The sequence below is a fragment of the Dendrobates tinctorius genome, unplaced genomic scaffold (genome assembly GCF_039654945.1).
Source record: "Dendrobates tinctorius isolate UK_male_01 unplaced genomic scaffold, ASM3965494v1 ptg000151l, whole genome shotgun sequence".
NCBI lineage: Eukaryota > Metazoa > Chordata > Amphibia > Anura > Dendrobatidae > Dendrobates > Dendrobates tinctorius.
The window spans coordinates 18,200,358-18,223,342 of NW_027361818.1; the positions used below are offsets into that span (position 1 = coordinate 18,200,358).

At 41.7% G+C, this 22,985-nt stretch overlaps 1 protein-coding gene across 1 annotated transcript in view; it reads left to right on the forward strand.

Annotated features, from left to right (window-relative positions):
- Positions 1 to 19,351, forward strand: part of LOC141049957 (olfactory receptor 1500-like) — a 53,258-nt gene extending 33,907 nt beyond the window's left edge. The window contains exon 2 of the mRNA XM_073546799.1: positions 18,405 to 19,351. Within this exon, the coding sequence (XP_073402900.1) occupies positions 18,405 to 19,351 (947 nt within the window). The remainder of the gene's footprint in view (positions 1 to 18,404) is intronic.
- The last annotated feature ends 3,634 nt before the right edge of the window (positions 19,352 to 22,985 follow it).

The following is a 22,985-nucleotide window of genomic DNA, read 5'->3' on the forward strand; positions in this document are numbered from 1 at the left end:
TGGTCAGTTTTTGAACAATAAAATTTCTACACCTTTAGAAAGCCAATTTTGTTTTCTTTTTTTGAAACCAAATCGAGTACTATAGTATACAGTGAATAGCAAAAGGGTGACAATGTTTGAACTTTTGACTTTGTCTCCATATCTCATTTTCCACTTCTGCTTTGAACTTTAGACTGCTATCATTTTATAGACTATCATCTTGGATCATGATCATAGAATCATAGAATCATAGAATCGTAGAGTTGGAAGGGACCTCCTGGGCCATCTGGTCCAACCCCCTGCTCAAAGCAGGATTCGCTAAATCATCCCAGTCAGATGTCTGTCCAGCCTCTGTTTGAAGACTTCCATTGAAGGAGAACTCACCACTTCTCGTGGCAGCCTGTTCCACTCATTGATCACTCTAACTGTCAAAAAGTTTTTTCTAATATCTAATCTGTGTCTCCTCCCATTCAGTTTCATCCCATTGCTTCTAGTCTTTCCTTGTGCAAATGAGAATAAAGTTGATCCTTCTACAACGTGACAGCCCTTTAGATATTTGTAGACAGCTATTAAGTCTCCTCTCAGTCTTCTCTTTTGCAAACTAAACATTCCCAAATCCTGCAACCTTTCCTCATAAGACAGGGTTTGCAGACCGGTCACCATTCTGGTCGCTCTTTTCTGAACTTGCTCCAGTTTGTTGATGTCTTTTTTAAAATGTGGCGCCCAAAACTGGACACAATATTCCAGATGAGGTCTGACCAAAGAGGAGTAGAGGGAAATAATGACTTCACGTGATCTAGACTGTATGCTTCTGTTAATACATCCTAGAATTGCATTTGCCTTTTTTGCTGCTGCATCACACTGTTGACTCATATTCAGTCTGTGATCTATTAGTATACCCAAGTCTTTTTCACATGTGCTGTCACTTAGCCCTATTCCTCCCATTCTATATATGCTTTTTCCATTTTTATTGCCCAGATGTAGTACTTTGCATTTCTCCCTGTTAAAAACCATTCTGTTAGTTGCTGCCCACTTCTCCAGTTTATTTAAATCTTTTTGAATCCTCTCTCTCTCTTCTCTAGTATTAGCTATCCCTCCTAGCTTTGTGTCATCAGCAAATTTAATCAGTTTACCCTCAATTCCTTCATCTAAATCGTTGATAAAGATGTTGAACAATACAGGGCCCAGGACAGAGCCCTGTGGTACCCCACTTGAGACATTCTTCCAACTGGATGTGCAGCCATTTACGACCACTCTTTGGGTCCGATCACTAAGCCAGTTATGAATCCACCTAACAGTTTCCTTGTCCATTCCATACTTAATCATTTTTTCAATAAGGATTGTATGAGAGACTTTGTCAAATGCTTTGCTGAAGTCAAGATATACTATATCTACAGCATTTCCTTGATCCAACCAATCAGTGATACCGTCATAGAAGGAAATTAAGTTAGTCTGACATGACTTATTAGTTACAAACCCATGCTGACTCTGTTTAATCACTTCATTCTTATCCAGGTATTGACATACATGTTGTTTAATAATTTGTTCAAAGATCTTTCCTGGTATAGAAGTCAGACTCACCGGCCTATAGTTACCTGGGTCCACCTTCTTCCCCTTTTTGAAGATAGGAACAACATTTGCTCTTCTCCAGTCTTCTGGCACTTCTCCTGTTCTCCAAGAATTTTCAAAGATTATAGAGAGGGGTTCAAAAATTTCTTTTGCTATCTCCTTCAGTGCTCTGGGGTGTAATTCATCTGGACCTGGAGACTTGAATTAATTTAGGCTAGCTAAGTGTTTCCTCACTATCTTTCTGTTTATAGATATCCTGGATTCTTCTATTCCCTTAATAGGACAGTGAATAACAGTTGATGTTACATTTCCTTTCTGAGAGAAAACAGATGCAAAATAGGAATTTAAAAGTTCAGCCTTCTCAACATCCTGTCTTACCATTTCATCATTTTCATCCTGTAAAAATCCTATAGCATCTTTGACTTTTCTTTTACTTTTGACATATCCCCAAAATCCTTTATTATTGCTTTTGACATCTCTTGCAAGCCTCAATTCATTTTCAGCTTTAGATAATCTGATTTGTGCCCTGCAGGTTCTGCAGACAGCATTATATTCTTCTTTAGATATGCCTCCCTCTTTCCATTTTATAAACATTTTTTTCTTCCTTTTTAGCATGTGCTTAAGTTCTGTGTTCATCCATCCTGGTTTCCTTAACTGCTTCCTATTCTTCCCTCTTTTCGGAATTGTTAACAACTGTGCTTTGAGAATTTCATTTTTCAAGATTTCCCATCCTTCCTGGACATTTTTGTCTTTAAGGATATCCAGCCATTGGATCAGATCTCTGCGGGGTCATGCTGTCAGATGTCAGTGTAACCCCGGAGAGATACTGTGACCTGCAGCGGTGACCCACTGTAAAAAGCTTACCGCAGATCAGCAGGCACTGGCTGAAGAGAGACTACTCCTCCCATCAGGCTATGTCTGCTGTTACTGCTAACAGTGATAGCAGGAGCCGCTGATGGGAGTAGTCCCTTGGCAGCTGGCGCCTGTGCTTATAGTTAAAAAAACAAATAAAAATAAAAAACACGTTACATTCACCTAACAACAAATTCCCAATGCCCTCCTATAAAAAAAATTTAAATAAAAAATCAACATATACTCACCTTAATGCCTAACCCTCGATGCCCATGTCTACTTAAAAAAAAATCAAAAATAATAAACCACAATATACTCAGCTGTCCATCGTAGTCAACATAATGTGTGACTGCTCTACCCAGTCAGCGGCGATAAACTGACAGGATGCAATCGCTCCCATAGCGTATCACTGAGCTACCGTGAGAGAGGTCACACGAGTTCATTATGAACTCCGGTGAACTTCCACATGCAGCAGTGGTACCATTAGTGAGATCACTAGAGCTCATCAGTTGTTGAACTCGTGTGACCTCTCTCACGGCAGCTCATTGGTATACACTGCAGGAGCAACCACCTTCTGTCAGTGTATCACTGGTTGTGTTGAGAGCAGTCACATCATTGACTGTTCTCAAAGTCAACAAGAACATTGTGGGACAATATGGATTATCTTCTCTGTGGACAGGTGAGGAATATTGTGGTGTATTGTTTTATTTTTGCTGCAGGAGACATTCAGGTCAGTGGATTAGGCATTCGGTGAGTATGGTTTAATTTAGATTCAATAAAGAAGTTGGTGTCATTATCTAATATATAAAGCTAATATATAAAGCAATGTATGTATGTATGTATGTATGTATGTATGTCCGGGATTGGCATCCGCACCATCGCAGCTACAGCCACAAAATTTTGCACAGTCACACGTCTGGACCCCGAGAGCGTCATAGGCTATGTTGTGAGGTGAAATTTTAACCCCGTGCTTTCCAATTCACCAAACAATTTTGCCCCTATCTACATAATGAGGAAAAAGTGAAAGGAAAAGTGTTGGAGGCAAATTGACAGCTGCCAGATGTGAACAAGGGGGACTTAAAGAATGAGAGCGATGGCGCCAAAGAGTATATACTGTACAGTTGCTAAGGTGGGGCCCTGACATGGGATGCTCATCACACACGGGGATATGAACACACACACAAAATGTGTCACACACTACCACATACTTCAACACATATACCACCCTCAGCACACATTTCACCACACATATACCAACCTCACCACATAAAAGTCCAAACACAAAAGTCGCCACTCAAAACTTGCCACGCTGTCCCAGAGCTGTTTAAAAGATGAAAAATGAGCAGTGATTGGTTGCTATCAGCAACAGTTTTCTTTGTAGACAGTTGTGGTAGCTGAGGCCTATTATTCTTATCATTTTGTTATCGTCCTTCTGTAAAGCTGGAAATAGCACAATTTATTACCGTGCCAACACAGACCACCCTCTGACACAGACTGCAGGGGGAGCCCAGTATCACACAAGAGAGGATTAGACACATGGCTCAGCAGACAGTATCACACAGGATAGGATTAGATACGCAGCTCAACGCACAGTATCACACAGGATAGGATTAGATACGCAGCTCAACACACAGTATCACACAGAATAGTATTAGATACACAGTTCAGCAGTTAGTATCACACAGGATAGGATTAAATGCACGGTTTTTATGTGCATTATAATCATTATAATTTGTTATAACTAACCACAGTTGGTTACTATGCCCAGGCAATAACGGGCTCTTCAGCTAGTTTTAAATAAAGGACTTTCTTCTTGGTGTGTTTTTTATAATATTACAATGAAGCAAGTAATGGCGGCATCTAATAGACGCCTTTCCATTACAAACCTGTGATCTTGATTTCACCTGACAATACAAAGGTGACATCAACCTCACAAATATGAACACACTTGCCACCACTACAGGGCAAGTGGGAAGAGCAAGGCTAAGCGCCAGATTTGGTGCATCTGGAAAAAAAAAAACGAGAGAAAGCACCACTGCAAAAAAGTGCACACTGCACCAATTATAATTAAGACTGAAATAAGTAATTTTTATTGATACAAAAGAGTTATACACAATAAAAACATGATAAAATCACAAAACTATGGCATCCATAGTACCCATAATACATATCAACACATAAATATCATACATATAAGCACATATAATGTGAGCATATGATCCAGCAACACTGTGGCACTATAGCAGTATCGCTCCCTATTCCTAGGCTCATGAGGACTGTATAACCCTAGACAAAGCCCAGCCCATAGATGAATTGGAGCAACCACACACAAAAATCCATGTTATATAATTTTCATACCAGGACCCTAGTAAGCCCAGATAGCAAGAAAGGGGGGAAAGAGTTAAACCCTCCACATATCAGTGGTGCCAAAACACATAGTATCAAAAACTGCCATAAAAACTATCAATAGCTGCAATGAAAATACAGATACACGGATGCCATACCCAGGACCATTACCCCACGCGTATCGCCGTAACCTGTACGGCTTCGTCAGGGGAATTGCACCTTGAGATTTGGTGCATCTGACACATGAATCTTCTGGGGTGGCTAAGCGCTAATGTTTATAGTCTGGGAAAGGGCCAATTTCCAAATCCTCTCCAAGGCTATTAATGCCAGAATGCAGTTGTCTGCCTAGTCTTTGATAGTTAGATTTTATAGGGGGATCCTATGTCAATTTTTTTCTGAGGGCCCCCTGTAAACTAGCCATTAAAGGCTAAGCAAACAGCTGTGAGCTGATATTAATAGCCTGGAAACCTTTATGGTTATTTGCTCCTTCCCAGAATATTAACTTCAGCCCAAAGCCATCGGCTTTCCCTCTACTGCTGGTTATGAAAATTACTTAAGAGCCCACGCAATTTTTTATTTTTTTGGGGGAAAAATTAACAGTTGCTGTTTGGTTAAAGCCTATGTAGGTCCATTCTGTTAACTCTCCTACATAGGCTGTTTAAAGTGTGTGCATGCGTGCATGCATGCGCATGTGTGCGTATGTTTGTGTTTACTTACCGATTTGGTAAATAGGGTGCCTGGCTGACACCTTTTCATTACTAAACCTAGGGCTTGGTGTCAATGACAGCTACTGACACCAAGCACTAATCCCATTGCTCTGATGCTGCTGCATTAGAATGAAAACGAAGGTGTTGAACCAAGAAGATACATCACAAAACTGTACCTTTATTAAGCTCAACAAAGCCTTCATTGTTGCACAAAAACGCATAGAAAACCGTAAAAAAGCGCCAAAAAAGCATCAAAACAAGCTTTTTTGCTACCAAGAGATGCAGAAACCTAGCAGAAATTTTTGCAAGCAAATATTCAATGTGCACACAAAGTCACACTAGCAATTTTAAAATCGGTCAAATTTTGTTCCTGCAAGGTCAGAGGAGCGCAATGCAAGTGTCATGCATTTTTCATGAGAGTACACTCCAATTTTTAACACCTAGCATCCAATTTAAATCCTAAAGCCAGTTTCACACGTCCTAATGTTTCTGATACTGGAAAAAACGTTACTGGAAATGTCAGTGACATAAACTATTAGTACAGTGTGTGTGCAGCATGCTGTCCATGTATTTAATTATCAAAAGATTATTTTTCTGAAAAAAAAATGGCATGGGATCCCGTGTAATTTTCTTAGACAGCAGAGGAAATGCCGATGGCTGGGGGCCGATGTTTATAACCTGGGAAAGGGGTAATACCCATGGAGCTTCCTGGGCTACTAATATCAGCTCACAACTGTATACTTAGCATTTACTGGCTACTAAAATGGGTGACCCTAAGAAAAAATGACATAGGGTCCCCCTATAATTAATAACTAGCAAAGGCTATGCAGACAAATGAGGGCTGATATTAATAGCCTAGGAAGGGACTATGGATACTGATCTCCAGGCTAAAAACATCAGCTCTCAGCTGCCCCAAATAAGGCACATCTCTAATATGCGCCAATTCTGGCACTTAACCTCACTCTTTCCACTTGCCCTGTAGCGGTGACAAGTGGAGTTCATATTTGTGGGGTTAATGTCACCTTTGCATTGTCAGGTGACATCAAGCTCCAAGGTTAGTAATGGAGAGGCATCAATAAGACGCCACATTAGTAACCCCGTAGTCAAATTGTATGAAAACAAGCACACAGAATAAAGTCATTTAATTGAAAGAATTACAGAGACTCCTTTAATAAATAAAATCATACTTATGACCTTGCCCATTCCACCGATGCCCTTGCCATCTGCAAAAGAGTTAAAAATAAAAAAAAACAATATTACTCACATTTCCACAGAGATGCTTCTAATCCATTTGTCCCACGATGGGTATAGCTTTGCTACATCTAGATTGCAGGCTGCATGGTTGCATGATGCTAACATACAGCCTGTCATCCAGTAGAGACACTGAGCAGCACCTGCTAATGCTGCCCAGTATCTTGTGGTGAACTTATAGGACCTGTCTGACATCACCGCAAGTGTGAGAACATTCACACACTACTGGTGACATTAGAAAGGTCCTGGGAGCTCACAGCCAATAAACTCACTTCACCTATCTGATGTTGGCATGATAGCCATGAGAAATTTCTTCATGGTGCTCACACTAACGTCAAAACAGTACTGGAGATGTCAATGTCCGTGTGTGTAATACTTATGAAACACTTGTGGCAACCATTCACCGCATCAGTACCACATGGCAGATGCCATTGAATCAGAGGTACAGTAATCCCTGTTCCCCGGCGCTGGGTGCTGAAGACAGCTCTCATGATTCTCCCCTGCTCTGTCAGACATCAGCATGGACAAGGGGAAATGATGAGAGTTATATTCAACTGAGAACAATGACAGCAAGTGGTGGTTTTTGGGACTATTACTCCCATTAGCCTACACCTGCTGCCACTAATAAAAACAACAGTAGGAGCAGCTGATGGGAGTATTCGTCAGTCGCCACCTGCTCTATACATAGAAAAATAAATGAAAAAAACCAGTGTGGGTTCCCCTGTATTTTTGATAACCAGCCAGGCAAAACTCACAGCTGGAGGCTGCAACCCTCAGCTATCAGCTTCAGCAAGGCAGGTTATCAAGAATAGATGGGTCCCCACACCTCAGTTTTAATAATTTAAATAAATTATTTTAAAAAAAATGGCATTGGGCCCTCACATTTTTGACAACCAACCTTGCTAAAGCAGACAACTGGGGGCTGGTATTCTCAGGCTTGTAAGAGGTCATTGATAGAGGCCCCCCAGCCTAAAAACAGCAGCCTGCAGCTGCCCAGAAAAGGCGCATCTATTAGATGTGCCAATTCTGGTGCTTAGTCAAGCTCTTCCCAATTGTCCTGTAGCAGTGGCAAGTGGGATGCATATTTGTGGGGTTGATGTCACGTTTGTATTGTCAGGTGACATCAAGTTCATGGCATAGTAATGGAGAGGCGTCTATAAAACACCTATCCAATACTAATCCTATAGCTGTATGGTAAATAAAGACACAATCAGAATAAAGCCCTTTATTAGAAATAAGACTTAAAACACTTTTGCTTTTTTATTTAAAAATAAGAATCACAGTTATACTCAACTGACACCATTGAATCTCTTCACTCCCTACACTATGTGGCTGCCGAATTGTCTGCTTTTCATCTATCTATGTAATATATATATATATATATATATATATATATATATACAGTGGGGCAAAAAAGTATTTAGTCAGTCAGCAATAGTGCAAGTTCCACCACTTAAAAAGATGAGAGGCGTCTGTAATTTACATCATAGGTAGACCACAACTATGGGAGACAAACTGAGAAAAAAAAATCCAGAAAATCACATTGTCTGTTTTTTTTTCATTTTATTTGCATATTATGGTGGAAAATAAGTATTTGGTCAGAAACAAGCAATCAAGATTTCTGGCTCTCACAGACCTGTAACTTCTTCTTTAAGAGTCTCCTCTTTCCTCCACTCATTACCTGTAGTAATGGCACCTGTTTAAACTTGTTATCAGTATAAAAAGACACCTGTGCACACCCTCAAACAGTCTGACTCCAAACTCCACTATGGTGAAGACCAAAGAGCTGTCAAAGGACACCATAAACAAAATTGTAGCCCTGCACCAGGCTGGGAAGACTGAATCTGCAATAGCCAACAAGCTTGGAGTGAAGAAATCAACTGTGGGAGCAATAATTAGAAAATGGAAGACATACAAGACCACTGATAATCTCCCTCGATCTGGTGCTCCACGCAAAATCCCACCCCGTGGGGTCAGAATGATCACAAGAACGGTGAGCAAAAATCCCAGAACCACGCGGGGGGACCTAATGAATGAACTGCAGAGAGCTGGGACCAATGTAACAAGGCCTACCATAAGTAACACACTACGCCACCATGGACTCAGATCCTGCAGTGCCAGACATGTCCCACTGCTTAAGCCTGTACATGTCCGGGCCCGTCTGAAGTTTGCTAGAGAGCATTTGGATGATCCAGAGGAGTTTTGGGAGAATGTCCTATGGTCTGATGAAACCAAACTGGAACTGTTTGGTAGAAACACAACTTGTCGTGTTTGGAGGAAAAAGAATACTGAGTTGCATCCATCAAACACCATACCTACTGTAAAGCATGGTGATGGAAACATCATGCTTTGGGGCTGTTTCTCTGCAAAGGGGCCAGGACGACTGATCCGGATACATGAAAGAATGAATGGGGCCATGTATCGTGAGATTTTGAGTGCAAACCTCCTTCCATCAGCAAGGGCATTGAAGATGAAACATGGCTGGGTCTTTCAACATGACAATGATCCAAAGCACACCGCCAGGGCAACAAAGGAGTGGCTTCTTAAGAAGCATTTCAAGGTCCTGGAGTGGCCTAGCCAGTCTCCAGATCTCAACCCTATAGAAAACCTTTGGAGGGAGTTGAAAGTCCGTGTTGCCAAGCGAAAAGCCAAAAACATCACTGCTCTAGAGGAGATCTGCATGGAGGAATGGGCCAACATACCAACAACAGTGTGTGGCAACCTTGTGAAGACTTACAGAAAACGTTTGACCTCTGTTATTGCCAACAAAGGATATATCACAAAGTATTGAGATGAAATTTTGTTTCTGACCAAATACTTATTTTCCACCATAATATGCAAATAAAATGAAAAAAAAACAGACAATGTGATTTTCTGGATTTTTTTTCTCAGTTTGTCTCCCATAGTTGAGGTCTACCTATGATGTAAATTACAGACGCCTCTCATCTTTTTAAGTGGTGGAACTTGCACTATTGCTGACTGACTAAATACTTTTTTGCCCCACTGTATATATATATATATATATATATATATATATATATATATATATATACAGTGGGTATGGTGTTAGGTTCCTGCAGCAGTTCAACAGGAATCCAGAGCCTCACATTCTGCGGTCTCCCATTATCTATCCACTGACCAAAGAGGAGATTGCTCAGCAGTCTCAGTGTCCCAGACACTCTGCCCAGACCTGCTCTGAGGGTCTGGCTGTTGCTGCCACCTTTGGGTCAGCAATGGAAATACAGGCTGCTCAGCAGAAAATTGCTCCAGAGGCTAAGTCCCTCCATCACTCTACTGGGCAAGCTCAAGAGACGATCTCCCATTGGAGATCGGGAGTCACATGCTCAGGTCCTTCTCTTGATCTGATTGGTCCATCTCAGGTATATGGAAGCTTCCGGAAGGTCCCGGCTATAAAAGGTTCGCATGGCCGCTCAGCCATGCGCTAGTATAGTCTCTAGTTGCTAACTATGTGAACGATGATGGATGCATGAACCTGCGAATGACTCATTAAGATCCCCTCCCTCTGATATTACGAGTGTGTATAGGGACTTAGGTTTAGAGTCTGCGCCATCCAGTGGCAAGCTACAAGCCACAATAGCATCCTCCACAGTGCTAGCGTCCGACAGTGCGCCTGCTACCGGGCATTGTCGACTAGCGGCAGTGTCTGTCGCCGCGCTGCAGTCGCTGACCCTCTGCCTGGGGCCCAGCTCCTGTGACCATATACCGTGCGTGCACTTCTCTGAGACGCGTGACATTAACAGGCTCAGCCTTTTGTGTTTATTACACTTAGGCGTCTTTGTGAATAAACAGAAATCGCTCAGCGCGCCCAGGTGATGTTCAACCCGCGTGCGTTATACCGCCATATTGTACATCCACCATTATCTAGCAGCAATGTTAACGCCTTCTGCATGGTGGAACCCGGGCGGCGAACGCACTTTACGTTATTTCATATTTAGTGCGTTCCACCCTCCCTAACAGTATGGAAAGTATTCAGACCCCTTTAAATTTTTCACTCTTTGTTTCATTGCAGCCATTTAGTAAATTCAAAAAAGTTCTTTTTTTCTCATTAATGTACACTCTGCACCTAATCTTTGCTGAAAGAAAACAAAGATAGAAATTTTTGCCAATTTATTAAAAAAGATAAACTGAAATATCACATGGTCATAAGTATTCAGACCCTTTGCTCAGTATTGAATAGAAGCGCCCTTTTGAGCTAGTACAGCCATGAGTCTTTTTAGGAATGATGGGACAAGTTTTTCACAACTGGATTTGGGGATCCTGTTATGAATGGGTCACTGAGGAGGATGGCAGGAACAGGCTAAGCCACCAGAAAACCAGAGAGGTTGGTAACTAAGCGAATTGCAGACCCCTGATCCTATCAACACAACTAGCAGTAGCCGTGGAGCGTACCTACGATGCCATAGATGCTTCAGCGCAGCCGGAGAACTAACTAAGCCTAAAGCCAGAAAGGTGAAACCTAAACTGCCCCAGAGCAAATGATGATGCCCTAGCGGCTCTCTTTCAGAAAGGATTGGCAGAAACTGTAAAAGATGTTATGGTGGGATTTCCTGTCCCCTCTCGTCTTAACGTCTCCATGTCATTAGCCATTCAAATTGATCGACGTTTATGGGAACATAAAAGTACGCGAGAGGCGGTGCTGCTTTTGAACAAACTTCTGAACCCATGCAATGTGATAGGGTTTTGTCTAGGACGCAACGTCAAGAGTTCATGGGTCGCCCTCCTAGGGCTGTGGGGTATTCAGTACCGGGCCGGTCCTTCAGAGGGGAATGTCACAGCAGCAGTGACCCAGTTCTTGGCCCTGGGCGCCCATGTAAAAGGGGATTGAGTGATGGTAATAAAGTTTATGAATGATTCGTGACGCCACCTGTGATGTTCGGCAAAGGAGGTGTTAAGCCGACGCTGCAGACAGATCCTCTGGGACAGATGGTGGGGTGCAGCAATGATGGTGTAGCCCTCCACAGGCAGGACTGTTTGTCGCAGGGCAGTGTAGATAGGTGTTGGGGACGAGGGTGCAGTGTATGGCACAAGGATGTAGCAGTGCCGGAGAATTTGCAGGGAGAAGGCAAGGACACAACAGGGTGCAGTTTCTTTACTTTTACTTGGCAAATGCAGTCCAGGGTCCCGATTAGAGATGGCACAGGAACTGGCTGGCCTGGAAGCAACTCAGGAATCTCTCTCTCAGATGGGTTGTGTAGTCTCCTTCCTAGTGCTTAGTTGAGGTACATGCAGCACTGTGTAACACTGAAGTTCCTCCTTCTTATCTTCTTTTAGAACTACCTTGTATGGCAGACAGCTGTAGCCCTCTATCTCTCTTGGCTTCCTACTCCTCTGGTTTCTGTTGCAGGACCTTCAGTATCCATACAACCGTGGAGACCAGGCTCCAGATCATGCGCTATCACTGAGAGGGAGCTCTCTATCCTCAGCTCAACTTCCAGCTTCTCTCCACACGTCTACACTCATGATCCTCCTCACACTAACTAACTAATTTCCCTTCCTGGCCCCCAGAGAAAAGCTCTTCCCCTGGTTTTAGTTCAGAGCTCCCTCTGCTGGCCTGGAATGGGAACTGTGTTGCATGACATGATTAACTGCTAGAGAGACCCTTCATTGCTTCCAAGCCTGACATCATCCTCCCTGGAGGAAGGCAATGCCACTGTGGCGACCATACTCCTGGGGGCGCCACATTCAGAAGGCGTAATAAGTTATGCTTCTTTTGTGGGGATGCCTCTCATGTTATTTCTGTCTGCCCTAAACGAGAAAAACATTTTGCACATGCATTTGCGGTGGGCTGTGTACAGCCTAATTTCCTGTTGGCAGTTACCTTGATCTGCTCCTTGTCTACATTTAGCGATGCACCAGCGATCCCGACAACGATACGACCCGGTCAGGATCGCTGGTGCATCGCTAAATGATCGCTAGTGAGCTGCCAAACAGGAAGATCTCACAGCGATGCAGCAGCGACGCAGCAGACGATATTTACCTTTCACACACAGCGATCCAGACGTCCTCCCGCCCGCGTCCAGCGTCGCTCGTCTCACACAGCAGGAAGCCCAGCAGGAAGCAGACGACGAGAAATGGAGCTGCCCGAACTCGCACGATGAGCGACAGACAGCGGGGGAGCCGGTCGGAGGTAAGTATCACACATAGCGATATCGCTAGCAATATCGCTATAACGTCACAAAATCAGTGACGCTTTAGCGATATTGCTAGCGATATCGCTATGTGTAAAATCCCCTTTACTCCTAAGGCCTTTGTTGACTCAGCAGCAGCCTTGAATAGTTAGCAAAGCCGAAAAAAGACATTTGTCCATTCAGTTTAGCATATATTCCGTCAGAATAAATCCCCAGATATAAGTCCTTCTAAAGAACCTAACAGCTGTTAGATACAATATTGTTACGCTCCTATAAGACATCCATGCCTCTCGTGAACCCTTCGACTGAGTTCGCCATCACCACCTCCTCAGGCAGGGAATTCCGGATTCTCACTGCCCTAACTGTAAAGAATCCTCTTCTATGTTGGTGGAGGAACCTTCTCCCCTCCAGACGCAGAGAATGCCCCCTTGTGACCGTCACCTTCCTTGGTATAAACAGATCCTCGGACAGATATTTATTCATGGTAATCAGATCGCCCCTCAGTTGTCTTTTTTCTAGACTATATAATCCTAATTTTGCTAATCTCTCTGGGTATTGTAGTTCACTCATCCCCTTTATTAATTTTTGTGCTTTCCTTTGTACTCGCTCTAGTTCCGTTATATTCTTCCTGAGCACCGGTGTTATGAATGGCGGAACACACTAAATAAAAATATAAATAAAGTGTGTTCGCCGCTCGGGGTCCACCGTGCGGTGGATGGAAAAACCGCAGCTAGGAGATGACAGAGCATTATGGCGATAGTGTGCACAGGGTTTGATTTCACCCAGGTGCCACAAGCAATCTCTGTTGAAGACACAGAGCTGCTATAACAAATAATAAATAACGCAACGCTGAGCCTGTTAGCAGCACAGGGAATCAGCGACACACAATTGGTAAAAGGTCACCGGAGTAGCCAAGACCTACCGTTAGTGTGAATAGCATTGCTACTGCCAGCTTACAACAAAAGGCTGCTATAGCAGCGCGGCATAGAGGAAGCCGCAATATAACACCGCAGTAACGCTGGCGCGATGTTAGACGCTAGCAGGTGTTGCTGTGAAGCTATGGCGCGCTGGCGCTAATACTGGCTCTAACTCAATCCCTCACACATTCATAATATCATAGGAATGGGGTTTCAAATGAGTCATTCACCAGATCATGCATCCATCAACAAACACACAGCAGCAAGTATGACTATACTAGCGCATGGCGGAACAGCCATGCACGCTTTTTATAGCAAACGGGACCTTGCAGAAGTCTCCAGAACTCTGAGCTGGACCAATGGAATCAGGAGCAAGACCTGAGCACCTGACTCCTGAACTCCAATGGGAGATCGTCCTATGAGCATGCTCAGAGGATGGAATGAAGTACTTCGCCTCCGGAGAGAGTTGCTGCAAAGCAATCCCCTCTGCAATCTCTTCTGCAGTGGACAGAAAGCAGGAAACTGCAGAATGTGAGGGTCTAGATTCCTGCATAGAAAGGGCAGAAATCTGACTCCTAACAACCGGTGCCCAAAACTGTACACAGTACCCCATGTGCAGTCTAACCAGGGATTTGTACAGGGGCAGTATAATGCTCTCATCATGTGTATCCAGACCTCTTTTAATGTACCCTATGATCCTGTTTGCCTTGGCAGCCACTGCCTGCTCCAGGTAAGTATATCATTAACTAGGATCCCCAAGTCCTCCTCCATGTCAGATTTACCCAGTGGTTTCCCGTTCAGTGTGTAATTGTGATATTTATTTCTTCTTCCCATGTTTATAACCTTACTTTTATCAATGTTAAACCGCATCTGTCACCTATCGGCCCAAGTTTCCAACTTATCCAGATCCATCTGTAGCAGAATACTATCTTCTCATGTATTGACTGCATTGCATAGCTTTGAATGAAATGCAAGTATCGATATTTTACTGTGTATACATTCTACCAGATCGTTAATAAATATGTTGAAGAGAATAGGTCCCAACACCGACCACCACGGTAACTCACTGGTCACAGCGACACTTCTTTCTATCATTAAGCCAAGTACTTACCTATTTAGACACATTTTCCCCCAGACCCAGCATTCTCATTTTCTATACCAACCTCTTGTGTGCACGGTATCAAACACTTTAGAAACATAAAGATATACCACGTCCAATGACTCACCTTGGTCCAGTCTATAGCTTACCTCTTCATAAAAACTGATTTCCTTCAATTGCAATCAGTCGTCCTGTTTTTGCAGCTGAAAAACACCTCACATAGCATGATGCTGCCACCACCATGTTTCACTGTTGGGATTGTATTGAGTAGGTGATGTGCTGTGCCTGATTTTCGCTACACATACCGCTTACAATTATCATCAAAAAGTACTATCTTTGTCTCATCAGACCAGAGAATCTTATTTCTCATAATCTGGGAGTCCTTCATGTGTTTTTTAGCAAACTCTTTGCAGGCTTTCATATGCCTAGCACTGAGGACAGGCTTCTGTTTGGCATCTCTGCCATAAAGGCCCGACTGGTGGAGGGCTGCAGTGATAGTTGACTTTGTGGAACTTTCTCACATCTCCCTACTGCATCTCTGGAGCTCAGTCACAGTGATATTGGGTTTCTTCTTTACCTTTCTCACCCAGGCTCTTCTCCCACGATTGCTCAGTTTGGCTTGATAGCAAGGTCTAGCAAGACTTCTGTTGGTCCCAAACTTCTTGCATTTAAGAATTATGGAGGCCACTGTGCTCTTAGGAAGCTTGAGAACTGCAGAAATTCTTTTGTAACCTTGGCCAGTCCTGTGCCTTGCCACAAAACTGTCTCTGAGCTCCTTGGCCAGTTCCTTTGATCTCATGATTCTCATTTGGTCTGACAAGCACTGTGAGCTGTGAGGTCAAAACAGTAGTGAATGTGAGATATGGAGCCTGAAAATCAAAAGTTCAAAATATTGTTGCTCACCATATATAACAATAGTCAAATTTTGTAACAAATTTAGTCTCGATATTTAACAATTTTAATCCACCACAATTTTACAGAAAGCATGATAAACTGAATAGATGGCTACTTGAATCCATAAAAAATTTTGGAATCTTTTTTGAAGTTTTAAATATCAGCGTAAAGCGACAAGAACCATTTTAAGCTGCTTGGATGAACAATTGAATCAATAAAAAATTTTCACTGCTTTTTTAGATTATTAAATACCCCGAAAATGTATCACAGAGCATGTAATTCTTTATGGATGAGTAACTAATTCCAGAAAAACTTCTCAGCTCTTTCTTAGAGCGTTATATACAAAAATAATGTAGCACAAATCACATCATATTCTATGAATAACAAGATAACACATTTTTTCACCCCCTAAAAAATAATGTGGTCACTTGCAGCAGATGCTCGGCTGGTCTCCAAGTATTTTGTAGTACACAGAGATTTAATTTCCGTCGCTGCAGCTGCATGATTTGCGGCTACTTGACAGCCTGAATACATGTGGGGATTGCCTGTTTGTTAGGGAATTCCCACATATATTCAGGCTGTCAAGTAACCGCAAATCAAGCTGCTGTAGCGACAGAAACTAAATCTCCGAGCACTTCCAAATACCCGGAGATCACCGGAGCATGCTCGGGAAAACCCGAGCAATGAGCATACTCGCTCATCACTACTTTTAACACATAACTATTTTTCTTTCAATCATAAATTCGATTTGCAAAAGCAAGGAGTCCCAATGGGTGCAGGCTTTTCACCAGCCATTGCAAATATTTATATGGCTGTTTGGGAAGAGAATTACATTTTTAGGGCTGCGTCCGAACTTTCATCCCACATCAGGTGGTATGGTCGCTATTTTGACAAACTCCTCCTGATATGGGATGGGACTGAAGAGGCAGCTAGCAAATACGTCAATTTACTAAACGACAATGACATGAATTTAACATTTACTTGGAACACCCAGGATAAATTAATTGACTTTTCAGATATTACTTTAAATTTCTCAGAAGGTATAATAGTCGCTCCCTTTAGAAAAGAAACAGCAACTTAACAGCGACATATTCAATCCCCACATGGATTTATGTCTTTTTACATCAATTAAGGAATTTGCTCTTCAGACCTTCTGGGGTCATCACATAACACAGAACCAGACCTACAAGTCTCAGAGAGAGAGAAGAGTTTCGGAGTACAAATTTATGAAAACTTTTGACATTCTCATTGCAGGAATGAATGTGTCTCATGGATTTATGTCTTTTTACATCAATTAAGGAATTTGCTCTTCAGACCTTCTGGGGTCATCACATAACACAGAACCAGACCTTCAAGTCTCAGAGAGAGAGAAGAGTTTCTGAATACAAATTTATGAAAACTTTTGACATTCTCATTGCAGGAATGAATGTGTCTCATGGATTTATGTCTTTTTACATCAATTAAGGAATTTGCTCTTCAGACCTTCTGGGGTCATCACATAACACAGAACCAGACCTTCAAGTCTCAGAGAGAGAGAAGAGCCTCGGAGTACAAATTTATGAAAACTTTTGACACTCTCATTGCAGGAATGAATGTGTCTCATGGATTTATGTCTTTTTACATCAATTAAGGAATTTGCTCTTCAGACCTTCTGGGGTCATCACACAACACACATCCAGACCGCAATCAGAGGGCAATAAAATCTTCACACTGCTTATCTATGCACTGCTCCAATATTTATGTTTATCCCTCTCCCATATTGATAGTTCCGCTTCACATTACTTGTCTTATCTATTGCATTTTTTCTGTGCTGTGTTGTGCATAAATATGTGACGCTTCAGATTTTGTATTAGTCTATGCCTGATAGAGACCTGAGTAGTCTCGAAAGCTTGCAATGTGTTACCATCTTTTCAGTTAGCCATTAAAAGGTATCAGCCACTGAGGACTCTCAATTGTGAATATTCTTCTATCTACTGGCTAACACGGTACAACGATTTATAACTTTCCTGTATCTTTTTTAATATTCACTTTGAAATTGATTGCTTGGTAAAAATACACTATTAACACTTCTATTTCTCAAATCATCCTTACTTTGCAGCATTTATTCCACACCTATTTATAAATCTACAAAATATATATACTTTTTACTGTTTATAATATAATTAGCACTTTAGCAAATTTTATTGGAAATTACTCTTAGGGGAATTTTTCCTGTGATAGAAGCTGCCTATTAATGACTTGTTGACTCGTTAAGGAGTCTCTAGACAGATCTAATTGTGCAGTAACGGAATATATAAGACAAATAAATAAAGCATCATTATCATATGACATTACTCTCAATATCTTTAGGTCTTTGGTTATCTAGCAATGAGAATATACTGAAAATATCAAGACATGACCTGTAGCATTTGTAACCTTTGATTTTTTTAAGTAAATGAAGAAAAAAAAATTGAATGAATCAAATGAGAGTCAGGAAGGAAAATGGAGCCTGTCGTAGGTGTTATTAGTATGTAATTAACTAACCAAGCAAATGTTTTTCCAATATTGATCTAGATTTAATATATTTAACCACAAGTAAACTTTACTGAATTTAATGCAATCTTTGTAAATTTTTAAATGATTTTTATTATTTGTTTGCAAGAGCAGGAGACCAACCTGACTGTGATCACTGAATTCATCCTCCTGGGATTTCAGGGTGGCAGAACCTTCAGAATCGTGTTCTTCTTTCTTCTCCTTGTGACCTACTTCACAACATTATTTGGAAACCTCTTGATCATCACTCTGGTTTTCTGTAGTAAGAGCCTCCATTCGCCCATGTACTTCTTCATCACACAGCTCTCTATGAACGACATCTTACTGATCACCGATATTGTACCCAACATGCTTTATATTCAGAGTAATGATAAGGGCGCCATGACTTTCTCCGGATGTATCGCTCAGTTTTACTTCTTCAGCGCCTCAGAAACCTGTGAATGCTTCCTCCTCACGGTGATGTCTTATGACCGATTTTTAGCCATCTGTAAACCTTTGCGCTATTCTTCTATAATGAATGATACACTTTACAGGAAATTACTAGCGATCACATGGATATTCAGCTTTTTGATCATATTAGTTGACACTATATCGACATCTCAGTTATATTTCTGTAAATCAAATATTATCGACCACTTCTTCTGTGATCTCGCTCCTTTGTTAGAAATCTCTTGTTCTGGTCGTTATCTTCTTCAGTTAGAAGTTTCTATACTTAGCGTTCCCATCATCCTCATTCCCTGTATGATAATCATATTTTCCTATTCTTATATATTTTTTACAGTCCTTCACATTCAATCTAGTTCTGGTAGACGTAAAGTCTACTCCACCTGTAGCTCGCACCTAATAGTGGTCTCCATATTTTATTGGTCGGCATTCAGTGTTTATGTTCTTCCAATAAAAAAGGATTCAATGACCTTGGTTAAAATCCTTTCACTGCTGTATACTGTGGGAACTCCCTTGATAAACCCAATTATATACAGTCTGAGGAACAGAGATATCAAAATGGCATTATATAGCCACATCAGAAAACTAGGGATGAGCGAGTATACTCGTTAGCATTCAGTACTCGGTGAGCAATAAGGTACTCGAATCCCTACGAGTATTTCACTACTCGCCTCGCAATATTCGGCACAGCCCGACACAGTCCCGCACAGCCCAGCATAGTCCCCGCACAGTACTTGCAAAGCCCAGCACAGTCCCCACAGCATGGCACTGTCTTCGCACAGGCCAGCACAGTCCCGCAACGCCCGGCACAGTCTTCACACTGGCCAGCACAGTCCCGCACAGCCAGGCACAGTCCCCGCATAGGCCAGCACAGTCCCGCACAGCCCGGCACAGTCTTCAGACTGGCCAGCACAGTCCCGCACAGCCAGGCACAGTCCCCGCATAGGCCAGCACAGTCCCGCACAGCCTGGCACAGTCTTCACACTGGCCAGCACAGTCCCACACAGCCAGGCACAGTCCCTGCATAGGCCAGCACAATCCCGTACAGCCAGGCACAGTCCCCGCATAGGCCAGCACAGTCCCGCACAGTCTTCAGACTGGCCAGCACAGTCCCGTACAGCCAGGCACAGTCTTCAGACTGGCCAGCACAGTCCCGTACAGCCAGGCACAGTCCCCGCATAGGCCAGCACAGTCTTCAGACTGGCCAGCACAGTCCCGCACAGCCAGGCACAGTCTTCGCCCAGCCCAGCACAGTCCCCGCCCATTAATCACCTTTCCCATAGACTTACATTGGATGCGCTACTCATTACGAGTACCCGAGTATTAGAAGATACTCGTAACGAGTACAGCGAGTCCGAATACTACACTACTCACTCATCTCTACAGAAAACATATTTTTACTTGAGTATTTTGAGGTTTAGGATTTTGCTGTTTGGTGATAAACAAGGTGGATTTGCATGTAATTGTCGTGTGATCGTACGCTTGAACCATTGGGCAGCATGGACTCTTTCCCACTGGATTCCTCAATTTCTTGCAATGTTTCACCTTGGTGGTCCTGCAGCAGCCTTTACATGCTTCTAAAGGAGTTGTGACTGTCACAACCCTATCAGGTGAGCATACCTATAAGATTTTATACCACTTGGATATCAGATAAGACCATTTTTGCACTATTTGACTGTCCAGTTTTTCCAGTTTAGATTACGATTAACATAGGAAAATGTTCTTTAGACTTTCTAAAAACTTCAATTTATAAAAGGTGTGATGAAATTGTAATAAGAAAGTAGAACAATAAACTGAGAACAAGGATGAATTCTCATCGTGACACAATAAGAGAAAAAAGAATGGATCTACCTGTGGCCAAACATTTTTGTATCCCTGGTCATAGCATGATGGACATTAAATTACTTGTATTAAAAGGTAACTTCAAGTCTCAGAGAGAGAGAGAAGCGTCTCTGAGTACAAATTTAGACCACCTTTTGACACACTCAGTGCAGAAATGAATATGTCTCGTGGATTTATGTATTTTTACATCAATTACGGAATTTGCTCTTCAGACCTTCTGAGGTCATCACAACACAGATCCAGACCCCAATCAGAGGGCAATAAATCCTTCACACTGCTTATCTATGCACTGCTCCAATATTTATGTTTCTCCCTCTCCCATAATGATCGTTCCGCTTCACATTACTTGTCTTATCTATTGCATTTCTTCTGTGCTGTGTTGTGCATAAATATGTGACTCTTCAGATATTGTATTAGTCAATGCCTGATGAAGAGACCTGAGTAGTCTCGAAAGCTTGTAATGTGTTACCATCTTTTCAGTTAGCCATTAAAAGGTACCAACCACTGAGGACTCTCAATCCTGAATATTCTAATAAGAAAGTAGGGAAATTGTCATCTCACTGGTCAGTTGTGACTCATAAGTATCCAAGAAATCCTGATTTCAGAGACAAATATGCGATATTGTAGACTTGAAGCAAATAAGTTTTATTCAAGTGGACCTATTTCTATATTGTATGTCTACAACATCGTGGATACACATCATATATCTATACAAACAGCAGACGTGTTTTGGACGTTTGTTAATAATTGTTGCATATACAGTTTGTAAAAAAACTGCTTGCGTATTTTGTGTCATATCTTAAATGAACATATGATAATTTCATCTAATCTACAGCTTGCGAATATTGGACCCATAATAATGGAAATAAATGATGATATATAATGTCTTATCTTATGTCGAACATGTGGTAGAAATATGAAAAGCAGCGCTCACTGAATCCTTTTTTTCTAAAAAGACCTTTAATCCATTGAAAGGGACATCATTGTGCTATGCAGGTTTATAGGGGATATGTAAGGGGGACAAGGTGGACGATGGCCATTTCGCATCCTGCTGACGCATCTACGGGTCCATAATGGGAGTGACTTATTACCTCTTCATTTTGAGGCAGCTTACCTCATGCACATTAGCGGATAACACATGTAAAAAAATACCAACACATATACTGTAAGTAATAGGCATATTATAGAACACAGACAAGTCTATTTTATCTTTAAAATCTTAAGGACCATGGACATCTGTATCGAAAATACATTTGACTTCTCTTTTTAAAAACAATCTGCTCTAATCACCTCCTTGTCCATAATATTTGGCTTTTTTAATCCTGTGAACATGAGTATATTTCGGTTAGCATTATAACTAGTGTTGAGCGATACCGTTCGATACCCAAAAATATTGTATCGGATGGTAACGGCCGATACGAAAAAAATATCGGGTATCGCCGATTCCGATACCGGAAGTCCCATTCAAGTCAATGGGACTTCCGGTATCGGAATTTAAAAAAGCCCTTTATTTCCTTGTTGGCTAATTCTACGTAACTGTAAACAAATAAGAATCATGTAGAATGTATTGTGGGAGGTGGAGGAGACATTAAAGGCATAGTGGTTTATTCAAATCACATGGCATAGCATTAATTCCAATTTTTTTTTCAAGACGTTCGGAGTTAAAAAGATATTAACTATGTTAAATTTTTTATATTTAGTCAGATATGTATGTTTCACAACTTCCATGCTCTTCACCTTCTTTTGTACTTCTCCCACACTTTCTCCTTCATGATTCGCAGCAGTAGCATTTTTTTCATCAACTTTTTCTTCACCTTATTCTTCTTCTTCTTCTTCTTCTTCATCTTCTTCCCATTAATTTTTGTTTTCCATTCTTCATATTCTTCATATTCAGCTATTATTAATTTTCATATACTATTTCATCTTCTTCCTATTCTTCTTTTTCTTCATTTTCTTATGGTGACAGGCATTCCTGTAGTACTTATCTATAAAAGTTATAAGATTACACCTTACGTTCTGCCTGTCACAAAAGATTTACAACAGGATTTGTCTGCGTTCAGTTTGGCCTGCAGCAGCAGGCATTTTCCAGGGGCACCACGAGGAGGAACGGACTCACCCCCATTTACTGCTTAGTCTTCTTCTGCTTATAATTTTGATTTCTTCTATGCTGAATTTTAGTCTTATGCTTAATGTTCTTCTGCTTTCTGTTCTTCTGCTTTTGCTTCTTCTGCTTCTTGTTCTTCTGTCTTTTGTTCTGTATATTGGTGGTTGTCTTCATGTTCTTTGTCCTCTTGGACTTGTTATTTAGGGTCATATTTCTGGTCTTCTTTGGTGTGGTCTTCAGGGTCGTCATCATCAGGGTCGTCGTCATGGAGATCAATAAGGATTACCAAAGACAATTTCA